The sequence below is a fragment of the Momordica charantia genome (assembly GCF_013281855.1).
Source record: "Momordica charantia cultivar OHB3-1 chromosome 10 unlocalized genomic scaffold, Mcharantia_2.0 BLBB01000010.1, whole genome shotgun sequence".
Lineage (NCBI taxonomy): Eukaryota > Viridiplantae > Streptophyta > Magnoliopsida > Cucurbitales > Cucurbitaceae > Momordica > Momordica charantia.
Genome location: NW_028275158.1, coordinates 7,637,891 through 7,657,799, shown reverse-complemented (window position 1 = coordinate 7,657,799; position 19,909 = coordinate 7,637,891). Strand labels below are relative to the sequence as shown.

Below are 19,909 nucleotides of genomic sequence, written 5' to 3'. Positions count from 1 at the left end.
CATCCCACCACCTCCACATCTTATTTCTGTGTGGAAGGGAAATTATGGAATCCATTAACAAAACGATGGCTAAGGGAAGTTCTTCAATTGGAACCAATATTCTTCCTGATAAGTTAAGAGCTTCTTTGCATTTGGATCATCCCACTGTTGAATGGAGGTATGGGAAGCCCCCCTCTTATGAAGCTGCTAATAAGCTCTTTGAAGAGGGAAGAACCAAGGTTTTGTTAATTTTTTTTACTTCCTATTTCTTCACTAATTCTCTCTCATAATATTAATTAATCATCATGATCTGTTACTTAATTTGTTTTGTTTTAATGGAAGGTGTGGCCAAAAGGATCTCTGGAAGAAAAAGTACAAAATGCTGCAAAATCATGGCAAATGGAGATGAACCACAAGACTAGATTACAGGATTTCAAGACCATAAACCTTCAGAAATTCATGCTTTATGTCAATGGTAATCTAGCTTAATCTGGTTTAATTTGTTTGTTACATATAAATATATTGATGTCATTAATTAAATTTAGGTTAAATATATGTTGTTTAATTTTAGTCTCTAATGTGTTTTTGGACATTATTTTCCTTTTGGTCCCTTAATATTTAAAATGTTTCAAATTTAGTCTTTTACATTTTAAAGTTTTTAATTAAATTATATAATTTCCTCATTAGTATGAATGTTAAAAATTAGTTGAGGTTAACTTTACATGTATAATGCTTGGTTGAATTAGGTTAGGTATAATATGAGAGGGAATGAATTCAAACCCCACAATGACCACCTACTTATGAATTAGTAATTCCTATGTATTTCTCGGTATCAAATGTTGTAAGATTAGGCGGTTATCCCGTGAGATTAGTCGAGGTGCGCGTATCTGGCCCTGACACTCACAAATATATATATAAAAAAAAGTATAATATAGTGATGTCAATTTCCTATTAAACTATATTAATAGGTAGGAAATTAATTCTCGCAGCTTACGCACAGGGCTAAATATTCCTCATAAACAAATATAAAATTCACTAGTTTCGTTTGGGTTCGAGATGGTTTTACCATTCAAATAATTAGGTTAAGTCTAAAATATCATAAAAATCCAACCCAACCCAATCCGTAAACACGGTGAACGATAGATAATTTTGCAACTCGCGCTAAATTGATCTCCAAAAAAACTCAAATATTCTTTTAATCTCTCTCTTGGCATGCATAGGAAGAGATGAGGGGCTGTCTGGAGAAGAAATAGTGAAGATTGGATCCTTCAATGCAATGCTGAAGAGTTCTCTGCCAGAAGAGTTTCAGTATTTCAATACAGAGAAAGAGAAAATTGAATCATCCCATCAAGAATTTAAGACTTGTTTTCCAAGAGGATTTGCATGGGAAGTTATGGAGGTTTATTCAGGCCCTCCTTTGATTGCTTTGAAGTTTAGGCATTGGGGTTTCTTTGAAGGGCCTTTCAAAGGCCATTCCCCCACCGGTGAATTGATCCAATTCTTTGGTATGGTAACTTTCAAGGTAATTAAAGTTTAGATCTAACTTCATTTAGTTTATAAAAAAACTTTTACATTTAGACCAAACATTAATTGAATATGATATGTCTAATCACAGCTTTAGTCCTTTTGGAAAAATTTTAAATCACTTTAAATTCTCAATCGCTAAGGGTAAGAGTGCACGTTTGGTTGATAATTAGAAAAACAGAAATTTGAAAATAATGGATTCAATGAAAATCAAAATTGTAATTTTTTTTTAAGTATTTTCAGATATGTGTTTGGTAGCAGATTTGGTAATTGAATCTTAATTTTAAAAATTATTGAATGTGTGTTTAGTAATATATTTGTAAACTAGAGGTAGTTACAAACTAAATTTTAGTTTAATCTAAACTTATATTAATTGATTTATTAACATTTATTTTATGAATTTTGTATAATTATTATTTTGCTGTTTTAATTTTAACTAACATAAAATGAGTTTATAATATGAATTAATATATTTATCAAACTTTTTATCATTTTTAATGTAATTTTGCATTTTAAAATTTTCAAATTATGAATCTCAAAACACTGAAAACATAAAAAAGTGGTTTTAAGAATTTCTACCATTTGGATCACAGAATCCGAAAATAGTTTTAAAAAACGAATCACTAAAATTATATCAAACTCGTATTCGCTGAATCAATTTGATTAGGTGAATCTGAAAACAAAAAATTAACAGAATCCAAGTTTCCAACCAAGCCCTAACTTTTTTATAAGAGGAACCACCTTGTTTGAGAGTGATGGTAGGATGAGTGATTTTGAAAAAATAGATTTAAGTATAATTGATTTTTGAAAATCACCATTCAAGTGATGTTAAAAATTAGTTTAAAGTAATTTTAGGGTGTATTTGGGAGTGACGAAGAAGGAGTGATTTGAAAAAGGAGATTTGATTACAATTGATTTTCCAAAATCATTATCCAAGTATATCTTAAAAATCAATTTAAAACTGATTTTAAATTTTCTTAAATTCAAATTTTTTAGGAAAGTGATTTTGACAATGAAAAAAGTGATACTAGCCAAAATCACTCCCAAACATACATTTTTTTAAAAATCAATTTGTCAAACATGATCAATGGAAAGGAAGTAAATTTTACAATGACGAAAGTGATTCTGGTCAATTCAATGGTGTTTTTGGGAGTGATGGTAGAATTAGTGATTTTGAAAAAAGTATTTGAATGTAATTAGTAATACTTTAAAAATCAATTTAAAGTGATTTAAACTTTCCTAAAATCAATTTTCTAATTTGTCAAACATGATAATGAAAAGGAAAGTTGTATTTTGGCAGGCACTCTTAAATAGGCATACATACAAAAAGAGGAGGCCTAGAGATAAAACCTCAATCACTCACTTGCGAGTTGAATCTTTACCAAGTAATTAACTATGAATCACTCAAAGAAATAACCTTATTTTTAACTCAATAATTTGATGATTCCAATTAAAATCACTTTTTGAAACGAGACATTACTCATCTAAAATCACTTTTACTATTAAAAAGCAAGCACTTCCAAACTATGGTAGAATGCAAGGAAAATGAAACTGTTGAAAATCGAATCCTTTATATCGAAGAAATATGTGTATACTTCTAAAACCTCTTTTATTTTTTTTATTTTTTTACGTTCCTCACATACTCCTTTAATGAAATGGTATCTCTTTTTTTAAAAAAAGAAATATATATATACTATATGGACAGGTAGATTCGTCGATGGGTCTCGAAGAAGCTCACTTCTACTACGATCCAGGAGAGCTATTTGGAGCACTTTTAAAGGCCAAAAAAACCCCAAAAAAATGACAAAGATTCAGCTGCCTCTGCCTGCCCATTCTCCAAACTCAAAAACTAGGTTTAAAAAAGTAAAAAAAGTTGGCCTGAAATATATGCTATGTATTTACCTATCTGTAATTTCTATCTACCCAATTATGTCTTTACCTTTCTCTCTGTACATACAAATATATATGCTTAAATAAAAATTGGGTTTCTTCTAGCTATATTCAACCATTTCTGTTGGTTTTAATTGTTTACTTAAATTAAAGTATCAAGGTAGGTAGTACTACTACTACACTACTAGGAAACATGATATATGTATAAGTTATCGGTTTAGACGTTTATGTGTCGTGCTGCTTGTATTATTTAATTAGGATTTATGTGGTGTGAGATGATATTTCGAGTAATTTCAGGCATTTTTTGTTGTTGCAAACACTAACGTTAACACCGACTGAAACAATTTGATTCGACTTAAAAAGGAAAGCTTGAAATTACAATTAAGTTGCCTTTCAATCAAATACCACGAGGTATGAGAATTGGTACTTAACTAAACGTCGATAATATTTTACAAGATCGGTGGCCAACCAAAACTTAAACCGTTCAAAACATGCACGCTCAAAGTAGCCACACAGCAATTGTAAGAAAACAATGCACAATTTCTATTTCATCAATAAGTTTGTTGTACTTGTAACAAGAACATCTTTGGCTTTAAATAGGCTTGAAGGTGACAGAAAAATGAAAGTATTAATCCAAGAAAAGATTCTCTAAAACAATAAAAATATACTCCTAAAGATAAGAGACCTAATTACTGTTAAGGATCCCACCTTGGAAAAATAAGAGATCTAATAAAGTTTTATAATAGATACGGACTACTTCTCTCGTTGCCAATTAATTTTGAGATGAAAGGAAAAGAGAGACTTTTCTTATTGTCTGAGTTAACAACTTTTTATTGTCCTTTGCCAATCATCAACCTCCAAATAGATTGAATTCATATTCTAATAACACTCTTTATAATACACATATCAATTGATAAATTAGATGGTTCGATATAATTGATAACAAAATGTTAATAAGATTGTTGTGTTTGATATTGCAAAACGTGTCATTAGATTTCCTTGAAAATAGAATCAGTTCGAGAAATATTATATATAATTTTGACGCATTAGTATTAGTTTTTCTCACATACTTATTAATGAAATGGTCGGTAAAAAAAGAAGTATTAGTTATAAATGATAACGATAAGTATAAATTAATTGGTTACAAATAATTAATGAATAATTTGGATTGAACAATTAACTAGCATTATTTTTTATTTATTTATTTTTTTGGAGACAAAATTAACTAGTATTATTAAAAATAATTCATCTACTCAATTATTTAATTGAATTAGTTTCAATTACTCTATTATTAGTTACATAATTTATTAATAGTTTGAATAAATAATCAGTTTCATTAATTTACTATAATTTATCGATAATGAATTAAATAATTTGTCAATCAACCGTTCATATTATTGACTTTTTTTTAGTACGGGGTGGGGGATCGAACTCACAACCACCGCTAATCTATGCTCACTTTGGCGCTCGATATTATTGGTTTATTAGCTATTACAATGCAATAATTATTTAACTAATATTAACGCATTATTATCGATCTAACTATCTTAAATATATTCATTTAAATTAATGTTAATATAAATTGATCAATTATAAATTCTATCCAAAGAGATTTTGAAATTTAAATTAATTAAAAAATATAAAAAATATAGAGAAGAAAAAGATAGAGAGAGAAAAAAAAGAGAGAGGAGAAATCCTTGGATTTTAAGGATTAGAAAATTGAGATGTGGGTCTCATAATAAAAACGAGAAGGTATTTATATAATTACAAAAGACAACATCAATGGGATTTTGAGGGGGAATTTTCTCAAGATAAAATCAAGATTTTGAAAAATAAAATATAAACAAATAATATTTTACTAAAACGAAATCTAAAGCATAAACTCTAAACAAATTTTAATTTTTCGTCATTTTTACTACTGAGGTATGCAACTCTATTTTTACTCTCTGTCACAATTCATTTTTATTAACCTATATGAATATAGTTTAATGAGAATAGTATTTAATTCTTTTCTTGAGGTTCGAATCTTCACCTCCATAGTTGCAGTAGTAAAAAACTTTGAAAAATTCTCTCAAATGAATCAAATTATATATGATATTTCACAAATGTCTATTTATTTGTTTATTTATTTTTCTAAATTTTGGAAATCTAGATTTTCAAGATTTAAATATATATATTTTTTAAATTGTTGCTAGGGTTAAAGATCTCACATGGATAAAAGAATGACCTTACACAAGTTTATAATAGACATGCGCTACTCATCTGATCGTCAATTGGTTTTGAGATGAAACCATGAATATTGACAAACCATTGTTAGGTCCCTCCCTTTTCTATAAATCATAAAACTTTCAAAATTCGACTATTTTTCTTCTGTATATTCTTTAATTTTAATTATGCAGAGTCTAGAGAAATCAAAATTTTGTACCATAATCGTCTGAAGTACATTTATTTTTTCTTGTATGAGATTATTTTGAACATAATAGTTACTAAAAAAATCCCCTCGATAAAAATTCTAGATCGCGACTAACTGGTTAGACATTCTTTAAAAGTTAAATTACAAGTTTACTCCTTTAACTTTAAAAAGTATTTAATATGCTCTTAAACTTTCAATTTTATATTTAATAGGTCTTTGTGGGGATCGCAACGGAGCGGGGCGGGGCAAGGTCAGGGAGCCAGCCTATCCCCGCCTCGTTGGGGAATTTTTCCCCATCTCCACCCTCGAAGGGGGAACCCGTCCCCGAATAAATTTTTTTTTTCATTTGTGCTTGGATTTTTTTAATTTAAAAAGTATTTATTAAAATTAATATATTAATATTATTATATATAAAAATTAATAAAATATTAGAGGGTCGGAGATGGGGACGGGGCGGGGAGACATTCCCCCATCTCGTCGGGACCCCAATTAGGATCCCGGTTTGACTCCGTTCCCGATCAAACCGGGGATTCCCTGACCCGATCGTGTCATATATCCATAGGGATCGAATTTGTAGGTTTTTTTGCCATCCCTGGGTCCCTACTCTATTAAACATTTTTAAAATTTCAAGACTTCCTATGACATATTTTGCAGCTATAAAACCCCCATAAGTGGCCACTTTGTCCTCCACCCCCGCCACCATTACATCTTGTATTTTGTTGATCATCAAGAAGGAAATTATGGAATCCATTAACAAAGCGATGGCTAAGGGAAGTTCTTCGATTGGAACCAATATTCTTCCTGATAAGTTCAGAGCTTCTTTGCATTTGGAGCATCCCACTGTTGAATGGAGGTATGGGAAGCCCCCCTCTTATGAAGCTGCTAATAAGCTCTTTGAAGAGGGAAGGACCCAGGTTAGTTAAACCCATTTGGTAACATTTTCGTTTTTTGTTTCTCGTATCCAATTTTATTAAGAAATCTAAACATTTGACAACAATTTTTTTTATTTTTTTAGAAACATACTCGAAATTATATATAAGTTTTGAAAACAACAAAAACAAGTTACTTCGGACCCGTTTGGAGTAAGGTTCCATTTCTTGTTGTTCGTTTCCAATTTTCTTAAAAAATCTAAGCATTTTTTTAACTAAATATATTTCTTGATTCTCATTTTTTCTGTTGGAACATTATCAAAATTTGAAATTTTGGAAACAACCAAAACAAGTTTTCTTTTCCATTTCCAATTTGTTTCAAAACATAAAAAAAAAAAATTGTCTTTATTAAACTTGAATTAACGGATGTTGAGGTCATGCAATTTATTTTGCTTTGTTATAAATGAAGAAACAACTTTATCAAACTGCTGTTTGGTAAGAATCCCCTTTCTTATTTTTTGTTTCTAGATTTTGCAATTAACTATGTTTTTGTTTCTCCTTTCTTCTTTCTGGTTCTCATTCCTAATTTGTTCCAAAACATAAATAAAAAATTGTTTAATTATAATAGATGTTTGGGGCCATGCAATTCATTTTTCTTGATTATAGAAACATGACCAAACGAGCCCTTAATTGTTTCTTGTTCCCGTCTCCAATTTATTCCAAAACATAAATAAAAGTACTATGTAATCATTCTTGAATCATGGATATTGGGGCTATAGAATTCTAGAGAAAATAGAACAAAAAATGTGAATGTTATCAAACAAGTCCTCTTTTAACTTTTTAAAGTTCTTTTCTTCAAACTAATCATCTGTTAGTTTAATTTGTTTTGTGTTTTATGGTAGGTGTGGCCAAAAGGATCTCTGGAAGAAACAGTGCAAAATACTGTAAAATCATGGCAATCGGAGATTAACAACAAGACTAGATTACAGGATTTCAAGACTATAAACCCTGAGAAATTCATGCTTTATGTCAATGGTAAATCTAGTTTGGTTTAATTTGTTTGTTACATATAAATGTTAAATGTATGTATGTAATTAAATGGGGTGAAATATATGTTTTAGTCTCTAATGTTTTTTTTGGACGTTTTTTTTTTATTTAGTCTATAATGTTCGAGAAGTTTTAAATTTAGTCTTTTATAGTTTAACATTTCTTCAGCTATCTGTATACTTTTTGGAGCAGGGAATTCATAACTTTTTTTTTCGAGTCCAACAATTGTAGTGTAGAGGGTGGAAGATAGATCCAACCATCGATGCCCTTACTCTTGAATTATGCTCAGATCAATAAGTCTTCAAGAAATTAAAACTCACAAATATTAATTCAAATAAGACAAATTCCCATAGCCCATGCATGAGGTAGGTATTCATCACATACGAATATAAAATTCACTTATCATTTAGGTTAGAAAACTCTACGACCCGAACGATTAAAAATGATTCTAAAATATCCCAAAATCCAACTCAACAAAATCAAAAACCTCACTCTTCAACACCTTCAAAAATAGCATTTGTGTTTCTCAACCACATCGATCACTTTTTTTGTGAGAGTCTCGCCGCTCCCCGCTAACATGACAGCACCATGTATTATGGAGCAACGCTATTGGCGCTATCTTGAGGAACATTTGGCTAGAGCACCACAACCGAATTTTTGTTGATTCATCAAAATCGCTTCTCAATCTTTAGGAGGATATAAAGATCTCTGAATCTTTTTGGTGTTCAAAATCCCCCAACTTTTGTAATTATGACGTGACTTGCAATTTTCTCTGTTTGTGGTATATGTAGGAAGGGAGGGGATATCAGGAGAAGATTTACTGAGGATGGGGACCTTCAATGCATTGCTGAAGAGTTCTCTGCCTGAGGAGTTTGTGCATTTCAAAGCAGAGGAAGAGACATTTGAATCAGCTCATAAAGAATTTAATACTTGTTTTCCAAGAGGGTTTGCATGGGAAGTTACAGAAGTTTATTCAGCTCCTCCTTTGATTGCCTTCAAGTTTAGGCATTGGGGTTACTTTGAAGGGCCTTACAAAGGCCATTCCCCCACTGGTGAATTGATTCAATTCTTTGGTATGATGACTCTCGAGGTAAAGTTTGAGACCAAACTTGTCTAAATTTAAACTGCGAGTAGGTGAGTTTTGGGTTCGAGTGATTAATTGGGAATCACAGAGGAAATAACTATTGTTTTTAAGTCATTTTTTTTCAGTCACATGAATCCTCGAAAATCAGTTTTAGTTACATGAAAATTACTGTCCTCGAGGGGCAGCTCAGTCGGCAAGAGTTTAGGGTCTCTTGATTATACTAGCTTAAAGGTCTAAGTTTGAACCTTCTCGGAAGCTTATACCAACAACTCTTGATGTCTTCTAGCTAGATCTGGACCTTGGATGGATACGAGTACCTCCAAGTATAGGAGAACAAAACTTAAAATGATCTACTTTTAAATACTTTTACAAAATCACTTGTATTTGTCAGAGAGTGTAGTTAAAGTTAAGTGTTTTCAATGGGAAACCCAAGCTTGAAAACACTTTAAAATGTGTACCTAATATACCATGAAAATATTTACATTTTTATTTCAAACAATAGAGTGGCTAACACACCTGTAGTTATGGCGAGCAAACTCGGGGTTGGATGGGAACGCCTCCCACCCATGTTCAAGACCCGAGGGGTGTATTTTGGGTGGGGTTTCCACCCGATATCCAGGTCGAGTCCTCTACCGTTGGCTACAGTGTGGTGGTATACGTAGCTACCACCAACTGGCAAAACTACACAACATCGATTCCCGTCGAGTGGACTAGTCGAATACCATGAAATATTTGACAAAATATTTTAAATGGGTTGGAAAACACTTCTGGAAATACATTTCTAAACTATAAACAATGCAAGAAAATGAAGGGTGTGTGTGAAAACTATTGAAATTAAAATCATTAATTTTTTGAAAGGATTTCTAATATTTGGACAGGTAGATTCATTGATGAGGGCCGAAGAAGTTCACATCTACTATGATCCAGGAGAGCTATTTGGAGCACTTTTAAAGGCCAAAAAAACCCCCAAAAATGACAAAGATTCAGCTGCTTCAGATGCCTCTGCCTGCCCATTCTCCCAACTCAAAAATTAGGTTTAAAAAAAAAATAAAGCTGGTCTGAAATATATGTTATGTAACGTAACCTATCAGTAATTTCTATCTGCTAAATAATGTCTTTATCTTGTCTAAACTGAGCTGCAGTAATTAACATATATCTTAAATCAAGAGGTTGTGAGTTCAATCTCCCACCTCGACATCTTGTACTAAAAAAAATTAATAATGTCTCGCCTTCGCTCTGTACATACAAAAATATATATGCCTAAATAAAAACTGGGTTTTTCTTATGGGCTTTTAAGTTAATTATATATCCACAACAAAGATCATATCTAACCACTTCCTCAGACATCAGAGCACTGTTCAATTTGCTCAGCTGTTGAACTTTTATTGATAAATTTAATTAGGATGGGCTTTTTTCTAAACTATATTTCAAGTTTCAACCATTTCTGTTATGGTTTAATTGTTTACTTAAATGAAAGTATCATAAAGGGAGAATTATATAGGTAATGTGTCGTGTTGCTGGTATTATTTCTTAGGATTTATATAGTGTGAAATGATATTTCGAGTAAATTCAGGCATTTTGTGGCAAAACACATCAAAATTGAAATTTAAAGTGATACGTCAACATATTAGTGAATTGGTGTAGGCAACACTTTACAGTTATGTGTGTACCTTCAAAACAGTAACATTAACACTAAATAATTTGATTCAACCCTAAGGTCGGATAAAGTGAGAGGGAATAGGTTCGAACTCTAGAAATGACCTATCTTAAGAATTAATTCCGATGTATTTTTAATTCTCAATATTTATATTATACAAAGTCAAATGGAAGAATTGACATAGAGAATTTTATTGTCATTAATTAGACAAAGAGATAATCACGGTATGAAAAATTTTTGAGTTAAATCAAAAGCAAAGACATGTGTTATCTATCATAAGTACAAGGGTAAGACATGTAACTTCTTTTTTGAAGAAAGGGATTAAAATTTTCACCCTCCACATTTGTTGTACTAAAATGATTTGAAAGAAAATCTATTTAAATCCTTATGTGACAAACAATATTGGAGGTGATTTCTCAACTCACGTGTGGCATGCGTCGATTGGATACTCAGAAGCATGTGACTTCTCCTTCTAGAAGCCTAAAGTTTTCTTACCTCAGTCATAATTCCTCATGCTGAGCCAATCCCTTAAACGACCGAGTCCACCAAATAGTTCCAGACTATATTCTAAATCTGAAACAATCTAACTTCTAAAAAAAATATTTAAGTTCTAGCGGGTGATAACCTATCCTGTCTTGACCACCATTTGATAATTAAGGGAGAAAAATGTAAAAATAGAATATTTTTTTCTTAAATAAATTAAATGAGATGTCAATTTTCAATGGTAGTCAGAATAGATATAGGTCTTCATGAGTGAGAACCTATATATTTTCCATTCCATAACGACTAAATTTGAAGTGAAATGTCCTATGATTTTTGGAACGTTTTGTATCATATTTGGAGGGATGAGAGAGGGTTAAATGGTAGGGGAAGAAGGAGGAAAGATAGCAACGACATCTAATCGACGAACAACACAAAGGTAAGAGGTTGGCACAATAGAGCAGCAGATGTACTGGATAGAAAAAGAGACGAAAAAGGAAAGTTTTGATGTGCACCACTTTTATAGAAAAAAAATAAAAAATAGGCATGATCTCCACGTGACAACCGCATGCTACCGATGGTGATTTATCAAGCACTATAACCGCATCGTTAGCTCTCAACTTACATGCGATTTAACCATAAAATCATATTCATTTAATACTACTTAACTAACAAAAGTTAGGATGGCCGAGTGGTCTAAGGGACCAGACTCAAGATCTGGTCCTCATGAGAGGGCGTGGAACTCATTTTTTTCGGTCTCTCCCTGCCAAAAATTTTTCTTTTTATTATTATTATTTTATTATTATGAGACATACAGTTGATTTTCCCTCCCCCAGGGCTCACAACTGAATTTTCTCTCTCCAAAATTTTCAAATGACCTTTTCAAGTCAAGGAAAAATTTATTGAATGAAATTAACTAATTTATTAATTGATGTGTATTATAAAGTCTATTATTTTAGAAATTAGAAAAAAAAGTCTATTATTAGAGTACCATTTCAATCTATTTAGAAAGATAAGTTTCACACATCAACCAAAATTTTCAAAAAAAAAAAATCATATCTAACTAAAAGACCTATTACCAGCTTTTCAGCATAGCTCAATGTTAAAATAATAATAATAATAATAATAATAATAATAATGAAAGTCTTGATGTGCTCGACTTTTTTTTAAAAAAAAAGGTAAAAGAATATGCATGGTCTCCAAGCATGTTTACAGATCAATTTACATAGATGGTCGAGTGGTCTAAGGTGCCAGACTCAAGTTTGTAGAATTTTCTCGCTTCAAACTTTTCCAAGAATTTGTTGAATGAAATTAACTAATTAATTAATTGATGTGTTAATAAAGTCTACTATATTTTAGGAATTCAAACAAAAAAAAAGTCTATTATTAAGTACCATTTCAATCTATTTAGAAAAATAATAAATTTCACACATCAACTTCTACGTTACAATTGTTGAATAATTATTTTAGTAGGACGCTCGATGAACATCATATCATTGACCATTAAGTGTATATTTCTAATAATAGAAACCCTAAAAATAAAAGTGGGTTTCCATAAAATAAAATAAAAAAAAGAAGAAAAAGAAAAAAAAAAGTAAATAACTATCTTCATATCTAACTAAGAAAACCACTCCATTGCTCAATCTCTACTTCTTTACTTCTTCACTAGAGAGGTAGTTAAGTTCAAATCTTCATTCACCTATTTGTGATGTGATACTAAAAAATAAAATTAAAAAAAAGCAGTCGAGGAGGAAAGTGGGCATAATATTTCAAAAACTGATGGCTAAAAAATAAATCGTTGTTTGGATTAAAATCCGTACCACACACCAGGTGGACAGGGTGAGGGTGAGGAACTCTGTTGTGTCCTTATCGTGCTCAAGCACCACATCGAAGCACAAATTACTTTGAGGTGAGGTATATGTTGACTTGGCAAAGAACTTAGACTCTAGCCTCAATCCCCACATCAACGGTTATCAAACGAGCCTAAACAAAACTATACAATAAAAAGTAAGAATTCATTTCGATCTCTCATTCAATTAAAGAAAAAAAGTATATAAGGTTCAAATATCATGAACTAAAGAAGAAATAAATGAAGAGGGAGGGTGTGTGACATCACATCTTGGCCATGCACCTATAATAATAAAAAGAAATAAAAACCCAAATAAGTAGTGCCCATTTCTATCCACCATTTTCAGCACAGCTTGTTTGGTTTTGAAGGTGAAAAATGGAGTCCATAATGAAGAAAAGCAGTGAGGGAATTGATAAGTACAGAGGCTCCTTCCATTTGGATTATCCCAATGTTCAATGGAGGCATGGGAAGCCACCCACTTATGAAACTTTTAACCACCTCTTTGAACTAGGAAAAACCAAGGTAGTTAACTTTTTACATTACTCTTTTTCTTTTTCTTTTTTTACTTTTTACTCTCTCTCTCTCTCTCATATTCATCATCTTTTACCTTTTTTCTTCTTGTAGGAGTGGGTAAAAGGATCTCTGGAGGAAACAGTGCAAAAGCTTGTAAAATTATGGCATATGGAGGTTTACAACTTGACTAGTTTGCTGGATTTCAAGACCATAAATCCTGAAAAATTCAAGCTTTTTGTCAATGGTAAGCTAGGTTTAATTGCTTTCTTTGGATTTAATTCAGTTAAGGAGAATTTGGGACAATATCAAAGCCGTGAAGGTTATGTTCAAAGTAGACAATATCATATCTCATTGTGGAGATACCTTGGGTAGCATCGTTGTCTCTAACAAGTAGTATCAGAATCAGGTTAAAAAAAATCTAGTTGTGTGGGAGAAATCCTCTTGGAAGCTGAACAAGAGTGATTATTGGTGAGCCTAGTAGTCATTAAGAAATTTGTGGATGAATCTCCAAATCATACAAAAAGTGTTCAAGGTGTCGAGCAAAGACATGCTCTGTGTTCGGGTGACGAATAAGACTTGCCCTATCAAGTCGATGTAGATTGATAGGAAGCTTAACACAGTTAGGAAGACTTATAGAAATGATTGGGTATCTTTGTTCGAGGGGAGGAGATTGAGGGTGCGATAGCACGACACCTAATGTTCCCATAGTATAGCAGTGCTCTATCTAGACGTTCTAGATAAAAGCAGTTGACTCTCGTTGTTGGTCGGGAGTCATATATCAGGCTTTCGTCTCGATGATTTGATGAGTTGCATAACTATTCGAGTCAAGATATATACAAGTGGCACTTTATCCGGGGGATTGCAATGGTGTGAAAACAAAGTCCCACATTAGTTAGAAAGAGAGTTATGCCCAAAGCGAACAATATCATAATGTCGTATAGATATTTGGGGTACTTGACTTTTCCATTGATCATGTTTCCCAAATTAAAAAATTGATTTTAGTAAAGTTTAAAATTACTTTAAATTGCTTTTTAAGGTATCACTTGAATGGTAATTTTAGAAAATCAATTATACTTAAATCTCTTTTTGTTGAAATCACTTTTTCTATTATTACTCCCAAACCAAACCGAAATCTATCGCAGGTTCAAATGATCTCTCCTAAAAAAATGTGCACACAAACTTGTTAATTATAGAGACTTTGGGAGATATTTTTTTCATTCAATTAAGAGAACAAAGATGTGCACACAAACTTGTTAATTATGAGGTAGATACAGAATCTTAGCATATATTTTTTTTAATATCTATGACTGGCCAAGCTTCTTTAACTAATTTTACAGGACAATCACTTAGACCCTTTCTATCAATATTCATAGAGTTTCATACGTGGGATCCTTAATATCCTCTCAAGATGGTGTCTCTTTTGAGTTCACTAATCTTGACTAGATCCCATTTTTAGACCAAAACAAACTTTTGGACTTTGAAGTTCTGATACCATATATTAATATTCATGAGCTCTATCTCAAAACCAATTTGAATTCCAAAAATCTTCGGCAAATCTAAAGAAGGTTTTCTTGTACGTTTATCACAAAATATTTCTAGATCCCAATACACCCAATGCCAAATAGCTGCTAAGAAGCGAGTAGCCACTTTACATTATAAACCCTTGCAATTAGGTCATTTATCTTTTCAACGTGGAATCTTGGACTACTTTCGACACATATAATAATAACTACACTCATAATAGTTCATGGAAGGCTTTTACAAACTTATCAATTTTTCTTTGTCTTGGTATGTATAGGAAGAGAAGGGCTATCAGGAGAAGAAATAGTGAAGATTGGATCCTTCAATGCAATGCTGAAGAGTTCTGTACCAGAAGAGTTTCAGTATTTCAATACAGAGAAAGAGAAAATTGAATCATCCCATCAAGAATTTAAGACTTGTTTTCCAAGAGGATTTGCATGGGAAGTTATGGAGGTTTATTCAGGCCCTCCTTTGATTGCTTTGAAGTTTAGGCATTGGGGTTTCTTTGAAGGACCTTTCAAAGGCCATTCCCCTACTGCTGAAATGGTTCAATTCTTTGGTTTGGTAACTCTCAAGGTAAAGTTGAGATCTTAATTAATATATTTGAAGTACAGAGTTTAAGTTGATTTTTAAAGTATCACTTGGATGGTGATTTTAGAAAATCAACTATATTTAAATCTCTTTTTTCAAAATCACCAATTCTACCATTACTCACAAACACTCTTAAACGTGTTGTTTCTAGTTTTAAGAGTGCTTTAAATGCTTTTTGTTTGTTTTTAAAATTTCTCGAAGTATTTTTTATTGTTGAAAATTTTTTAAAAGTACTACTTTTAATTGATTAAGAGCATGTTTTTACCACTACCAATTTTTATAAAAGCACTCAGTCATTTGTAAACACTAGCACCGAAGTGAACATAACTCAGCAATAATTGGCATATATGTCCAACCAAGAGGTTGAGAGGTCCTCATCCCCGCATGTTGTACATACTCAACAAAAATTGGGGTGTGGCTTATCGACTAAGACACTTATTATCACCTTATTAATGGCCGGTGATTTTAGATCTCTCATTCCACAACCATTGACCATTGAACTAAAAAAAGAAAAAACACTTTGCAAAATGCATACACACTCTGATTTTTTAAATTGTCCAGAAGTATTTTAAAACTAGTATTTTCAATATTGAAACCCATTAAAAAGTGTGCTTTATAGCGAAAATTAATACACCTTATCAAGTTTAGGAGTAAACTTTAATATTTTTACCTTTTTTTCCGAGCGGAGATTATTCAAACCTCTAGATATACTTTAGATAAGACGTTTTCATAGTGCCTCCACCAGTTCAACTACGTGCGTGAGAATTATTTATTTGGAAGGATTTATATTATTCTTTAAAGTTAGCTGAATGTGTATGAAGATAAATATATATATATATATATATATTATTATATTTATTTGGACAGGTAGATCCATTGATGAAGGTTGAAGAAGTTCATGTCTACTATGATCCAGGAGAGCTATTTGGAGCACTTTTAAAGGCAAAAAAACCACAAGAAATGACAAAGATTCAGCTGCTTCAGATGCCTCTGCCTGCCCATTCTCCCAACTCAAAAATTAGTTTAAAAAAAGATAATAATATCACTGCCTTTTTATGTATAATGCCTAAAGAAAAACTGAGCTTTTCTTAATAGGCTTAAGTTAGTTATGTATCCACAATAAAAATAAACAGCCATTAGCTCATATAATAATTCAGTGCTGTGTTCTACTTTTAGTATAAATTTCTCAGGATGGGCTTCCTTATCAATTTCATTTTATCAGTCATTTGATTTGTTTATATATATTATATATATTAGTTTCACTTGAAGCGAAGGTGAGCGCAAGATGTGAGTCGAGTCGTTAGAGTCAAAGTCACCCGAGCACGACGGTTCACCTAATTAAACCATACCTGACCCGACTAGGCTGACTCGAAGAGAGAATCCCTCTATAGATGAAAGAAAAGATCTCGAACTCAAGGCGTATGGCTTTTTACTATTCTCAACTTAACCTTGTTCTATATTTTAATGTTTGTACTTTTATCTTTTTTTCTATTTTAGTTTTCCATGAACTTAAGATGATTATACACACAAGATTATTGTGGCACTATAAACATTTATTCTCAAAAATAAAATAAAATAAATAATCCTACTATAAAGATAATATTCGAATAAGAGAGCAGATTAAAAAGACCTCATTGACCAAAAATCGGCCTTTGGGTCCATACAAAATTTATACGTCCAAAAATATTATATTCAAAATTGACATTGGCATACAATTAATGAAGGCATTACTTATCCCATAAAGATAAAAGGTTAAAATCTCCCTCCCGCTCTAATTCAACTCAATAAAAATATATAAAATTTAATTTTAAAAATTATATGCGAAACATAAACTTATACATCTAAATTTTTATTTTTTAAATAATCTAAATACATATTAGAAAAGTTTAGAACTTTCGATTTGAAGCACATAAATTCATACTTTTCAAACTCACAAATTATGTATTTCTGATTCCGACACTTCTTTCAGATCGGTCAAAGAAAAAAAAGAGTAGTTATTTTTCATTGTATGTAATATAAAATTTTGTTTATGAATATTGATTATAGCACTGTACTTTATAGTTAATTATTTTAGTAGTTATTTTATACAAATTACACAAATGATGAATCGTGTATCTTTATACTTTAAATTTGGCAATGTATTATTAACATTCAATATGTTACAATTATAATTTATATGTATTTTTAAGTTAAAATACTATTTTGGTCGATGCACCTTCGGTCTTAGTTAGTCCGTGTTTTGAAAAAAATTATTTTGGTCCCCATACTTTTAATTTAAGTTTATTTTAGTTCAATATACTTTGAAAATACTTATTTTAGTCTCTATACTTTCAAAAGATTATTATTTTAGTCCCTCCTTGCAAAATTTTAACACAAATAAAAGAAATATATTGATTGTAGTGTGGCGTTGAAATTGTAATAAGAAAAAGTAATATTAAAAAAATAAGGGACTTCAATTGCCACTTTTTAAGAGTACATGAACCAAAAATGAATATTTTGAAAGTAAATAGACTAAAATAAACTAAAGTTGAAAATACTCTGACTAACACAAACATTTTAAAAATTATAGGGATCAAGATGAACCAAAGCTAAAAGTATAGATATCAAACGAGTATTTTAAGTGTGTTTTTGTCATCTAATTTGGCAATGTATTAATAACATTCAATATTTTACCATTATAATTTATATGTATTTTTATCATTTAAATTTGGCAATGTATTAATAACAATATATATTTTACAGTCATAATTTATTTTGGTACGTTAAAAAGTCCAACATTTTTGTTCAAAGGAAAATCCAACATATTTACATCGTATTTTGTAATTGTTATTAGAAAAAGAATATTTTATTTAAAAAGTATGTCTTTTGTAAATTTAACAATATATATGTATATATGTTTATTTTATAAATTTAATAAAATAAGAGTCTTATTTAATTTTAAAAAAACAATAGTAATTAAAATTTTAATCAATTGGTAATTAATAATTAATTCATTAAAGATGACACAAAAAATACTAAATAGATTGATTATAGTAATCAATGATTCTGTAAAAAAAAATTACCAACTTAGTAAATTAAAAAAAAAATTAACAGAGGGAGAAAATCGTAAAACAAATTGAGATGTACTAAAAGAAATCTACATCAATCACTTTGTTGTACTAAAAGAAATAGATGTAATGTAGATGTTTAATATATAAAAAAATAAAGGTAAAAGTCAAATCACTTATTCTAGATAGATGCGCATGTAACATATTCAAGAGCAAATGGCATCTATTCATTCCTTTAAAAATAGAAGTTCAAATCTTCATACATCACCTTGTTGTACTAAACGAAATAGGCAGAACGCAAATCTTATTTAACATTATAATGAAATGTCAATCTAAACATATCTCAATTTATCTAAGTAGATATTTCCAACTAAAAATGTTGTATGATTCGAATTTTCATCGTCACTTGTTGCACTAAATAAATATTACAAAGAAATTTAAACTTGAATTTTAATGTTAACCAAATGAATTGTGGAAGATTAATTAAATTAAATTCCTATTTACTGTAGTAAATAAAATTACTAGGTCGAATTTTGAATGATGGAGGCATAACTTCAACCATAAAAACATATAAACGTGACACTTATATATTGATGTTAAGTTTGACCATAAGATGCATTTATATATTGTGCAAAAAAAAAAGAGGTATTTATATATTATTAATTTTTCTATATATATAATGGAAGAGATTTAAGGTACTATATTGGTCATTAGCCTTTCATTTTATTTAGATTTAAATATTATTTACGTCATCAAAATGATAATTGATATATATCTCTAATCAAGAAATTATAAGTTCAATCATCCACCACCCACATGTTGTATTAAGATATATAGTCAATCTCATTTTAGTCTTTACTTTTTAAAGTTTTCAATACTCTAAAGATTATTTTAGTACCTACTTTAAAACTTTATATCTTTATGGTGTTAAAAAAACGAGGAAAAAAAAAAAGAAAAAGAAAAAGTTAGTCAAACTCCTATCCTAACCAATTGAGCAATGCATTAATATTAGATTTTCTTAAATGTTTGCCCTAAGAATCACATTGAATGTAATGCGAGAAACCAACCAAAGCTCGACGAATTCCTCCAAAATTGTACATCGCAAACTACAACTTTTTTTTTTTTAATAATTAGGAGTCAAAGCTTTGCTCCCCTATACCTACAGGTACCATGCTCGTCCCAAGGCCTGGACTCGAAAGACATCAAAAAAAATTTGTATTAAACTCACTAGAAGATTCCAACTTGAGACCTCTAAGCCAATATGACCAAAAGACTCTAAGCTCTTGCCACCTGAAGTGTCGGGGGCTACAACTAAAATGTAATTACAACACAAATGTGGAAAAGAAGAAAAGAAAATGTTGAAAGTGACACAATATCAGTAGATGTTTAGAGTGTGACATGTAACAGAAGATAAAGGTTGGACCAAGTTAAGGAATTCATTTTTG

General features: G+C 30.7%; 2 protein-coding genes and 1 pseudogene across 3 annotated transcripts; all 3 read left to right on the top strand.

Moving 5' to 3' along the window:
• Positions 1-3,497, top strand: LOC111012790 (pathogen-related protein). Its single transcript, XM_022287057.2, is given in 5 exon segments — positions 1-218; positions 322-454; positions 1,200-1,501; positions 3,209-3,288; positions 3,290-3,497. Coding segments are annotated over 5 exon segments (756 nt in total). The 5' UTR covers positions 1-44; the 3' UTR covers positions 3,357-3,497.
• Positions 3,498-6,500: 3,003 nt separating this feature from the next.
• Positions 6,501-10,107, top strand: LOC111012791 (pathogen-related protein). Its single transcript, XM_022287058.2, has 4 exons — positions 6,501-6,720; positions 7,578-7,710; positions 8,514-8,812; positions 9,685-10,107. The coding sequence occupies exons 1-4, from the start codon at positions 6,547-6,549 to the stop codon at positions 9,838-9,840; spliced, it is 762 nt and encodes a 253-aa protein (XP_022142750.1). The 5' UTR covers positions 6,501-6,546; the 3' UTR covers positions 9,841-10,107.
• Positions 10,108-13,078: 2,971 nt separating this feature from the next.
• Positions 13,079-16,599, top strand: LOC111012820 (pathogen-related protein-like; annotated as a pseudogene). Its single transcript, XR_015788440.1, has 4 exons — positions 13,079-13,314; positions 13,417-13,549; positions 15,104-15,402; positions 16,285-16,599. The product of XR_015788440.1 is annotated as a pathogen-related protein-like (transcript).
• Positions 16,600-19,909: the final 3,310 nt, after the last annotated feature.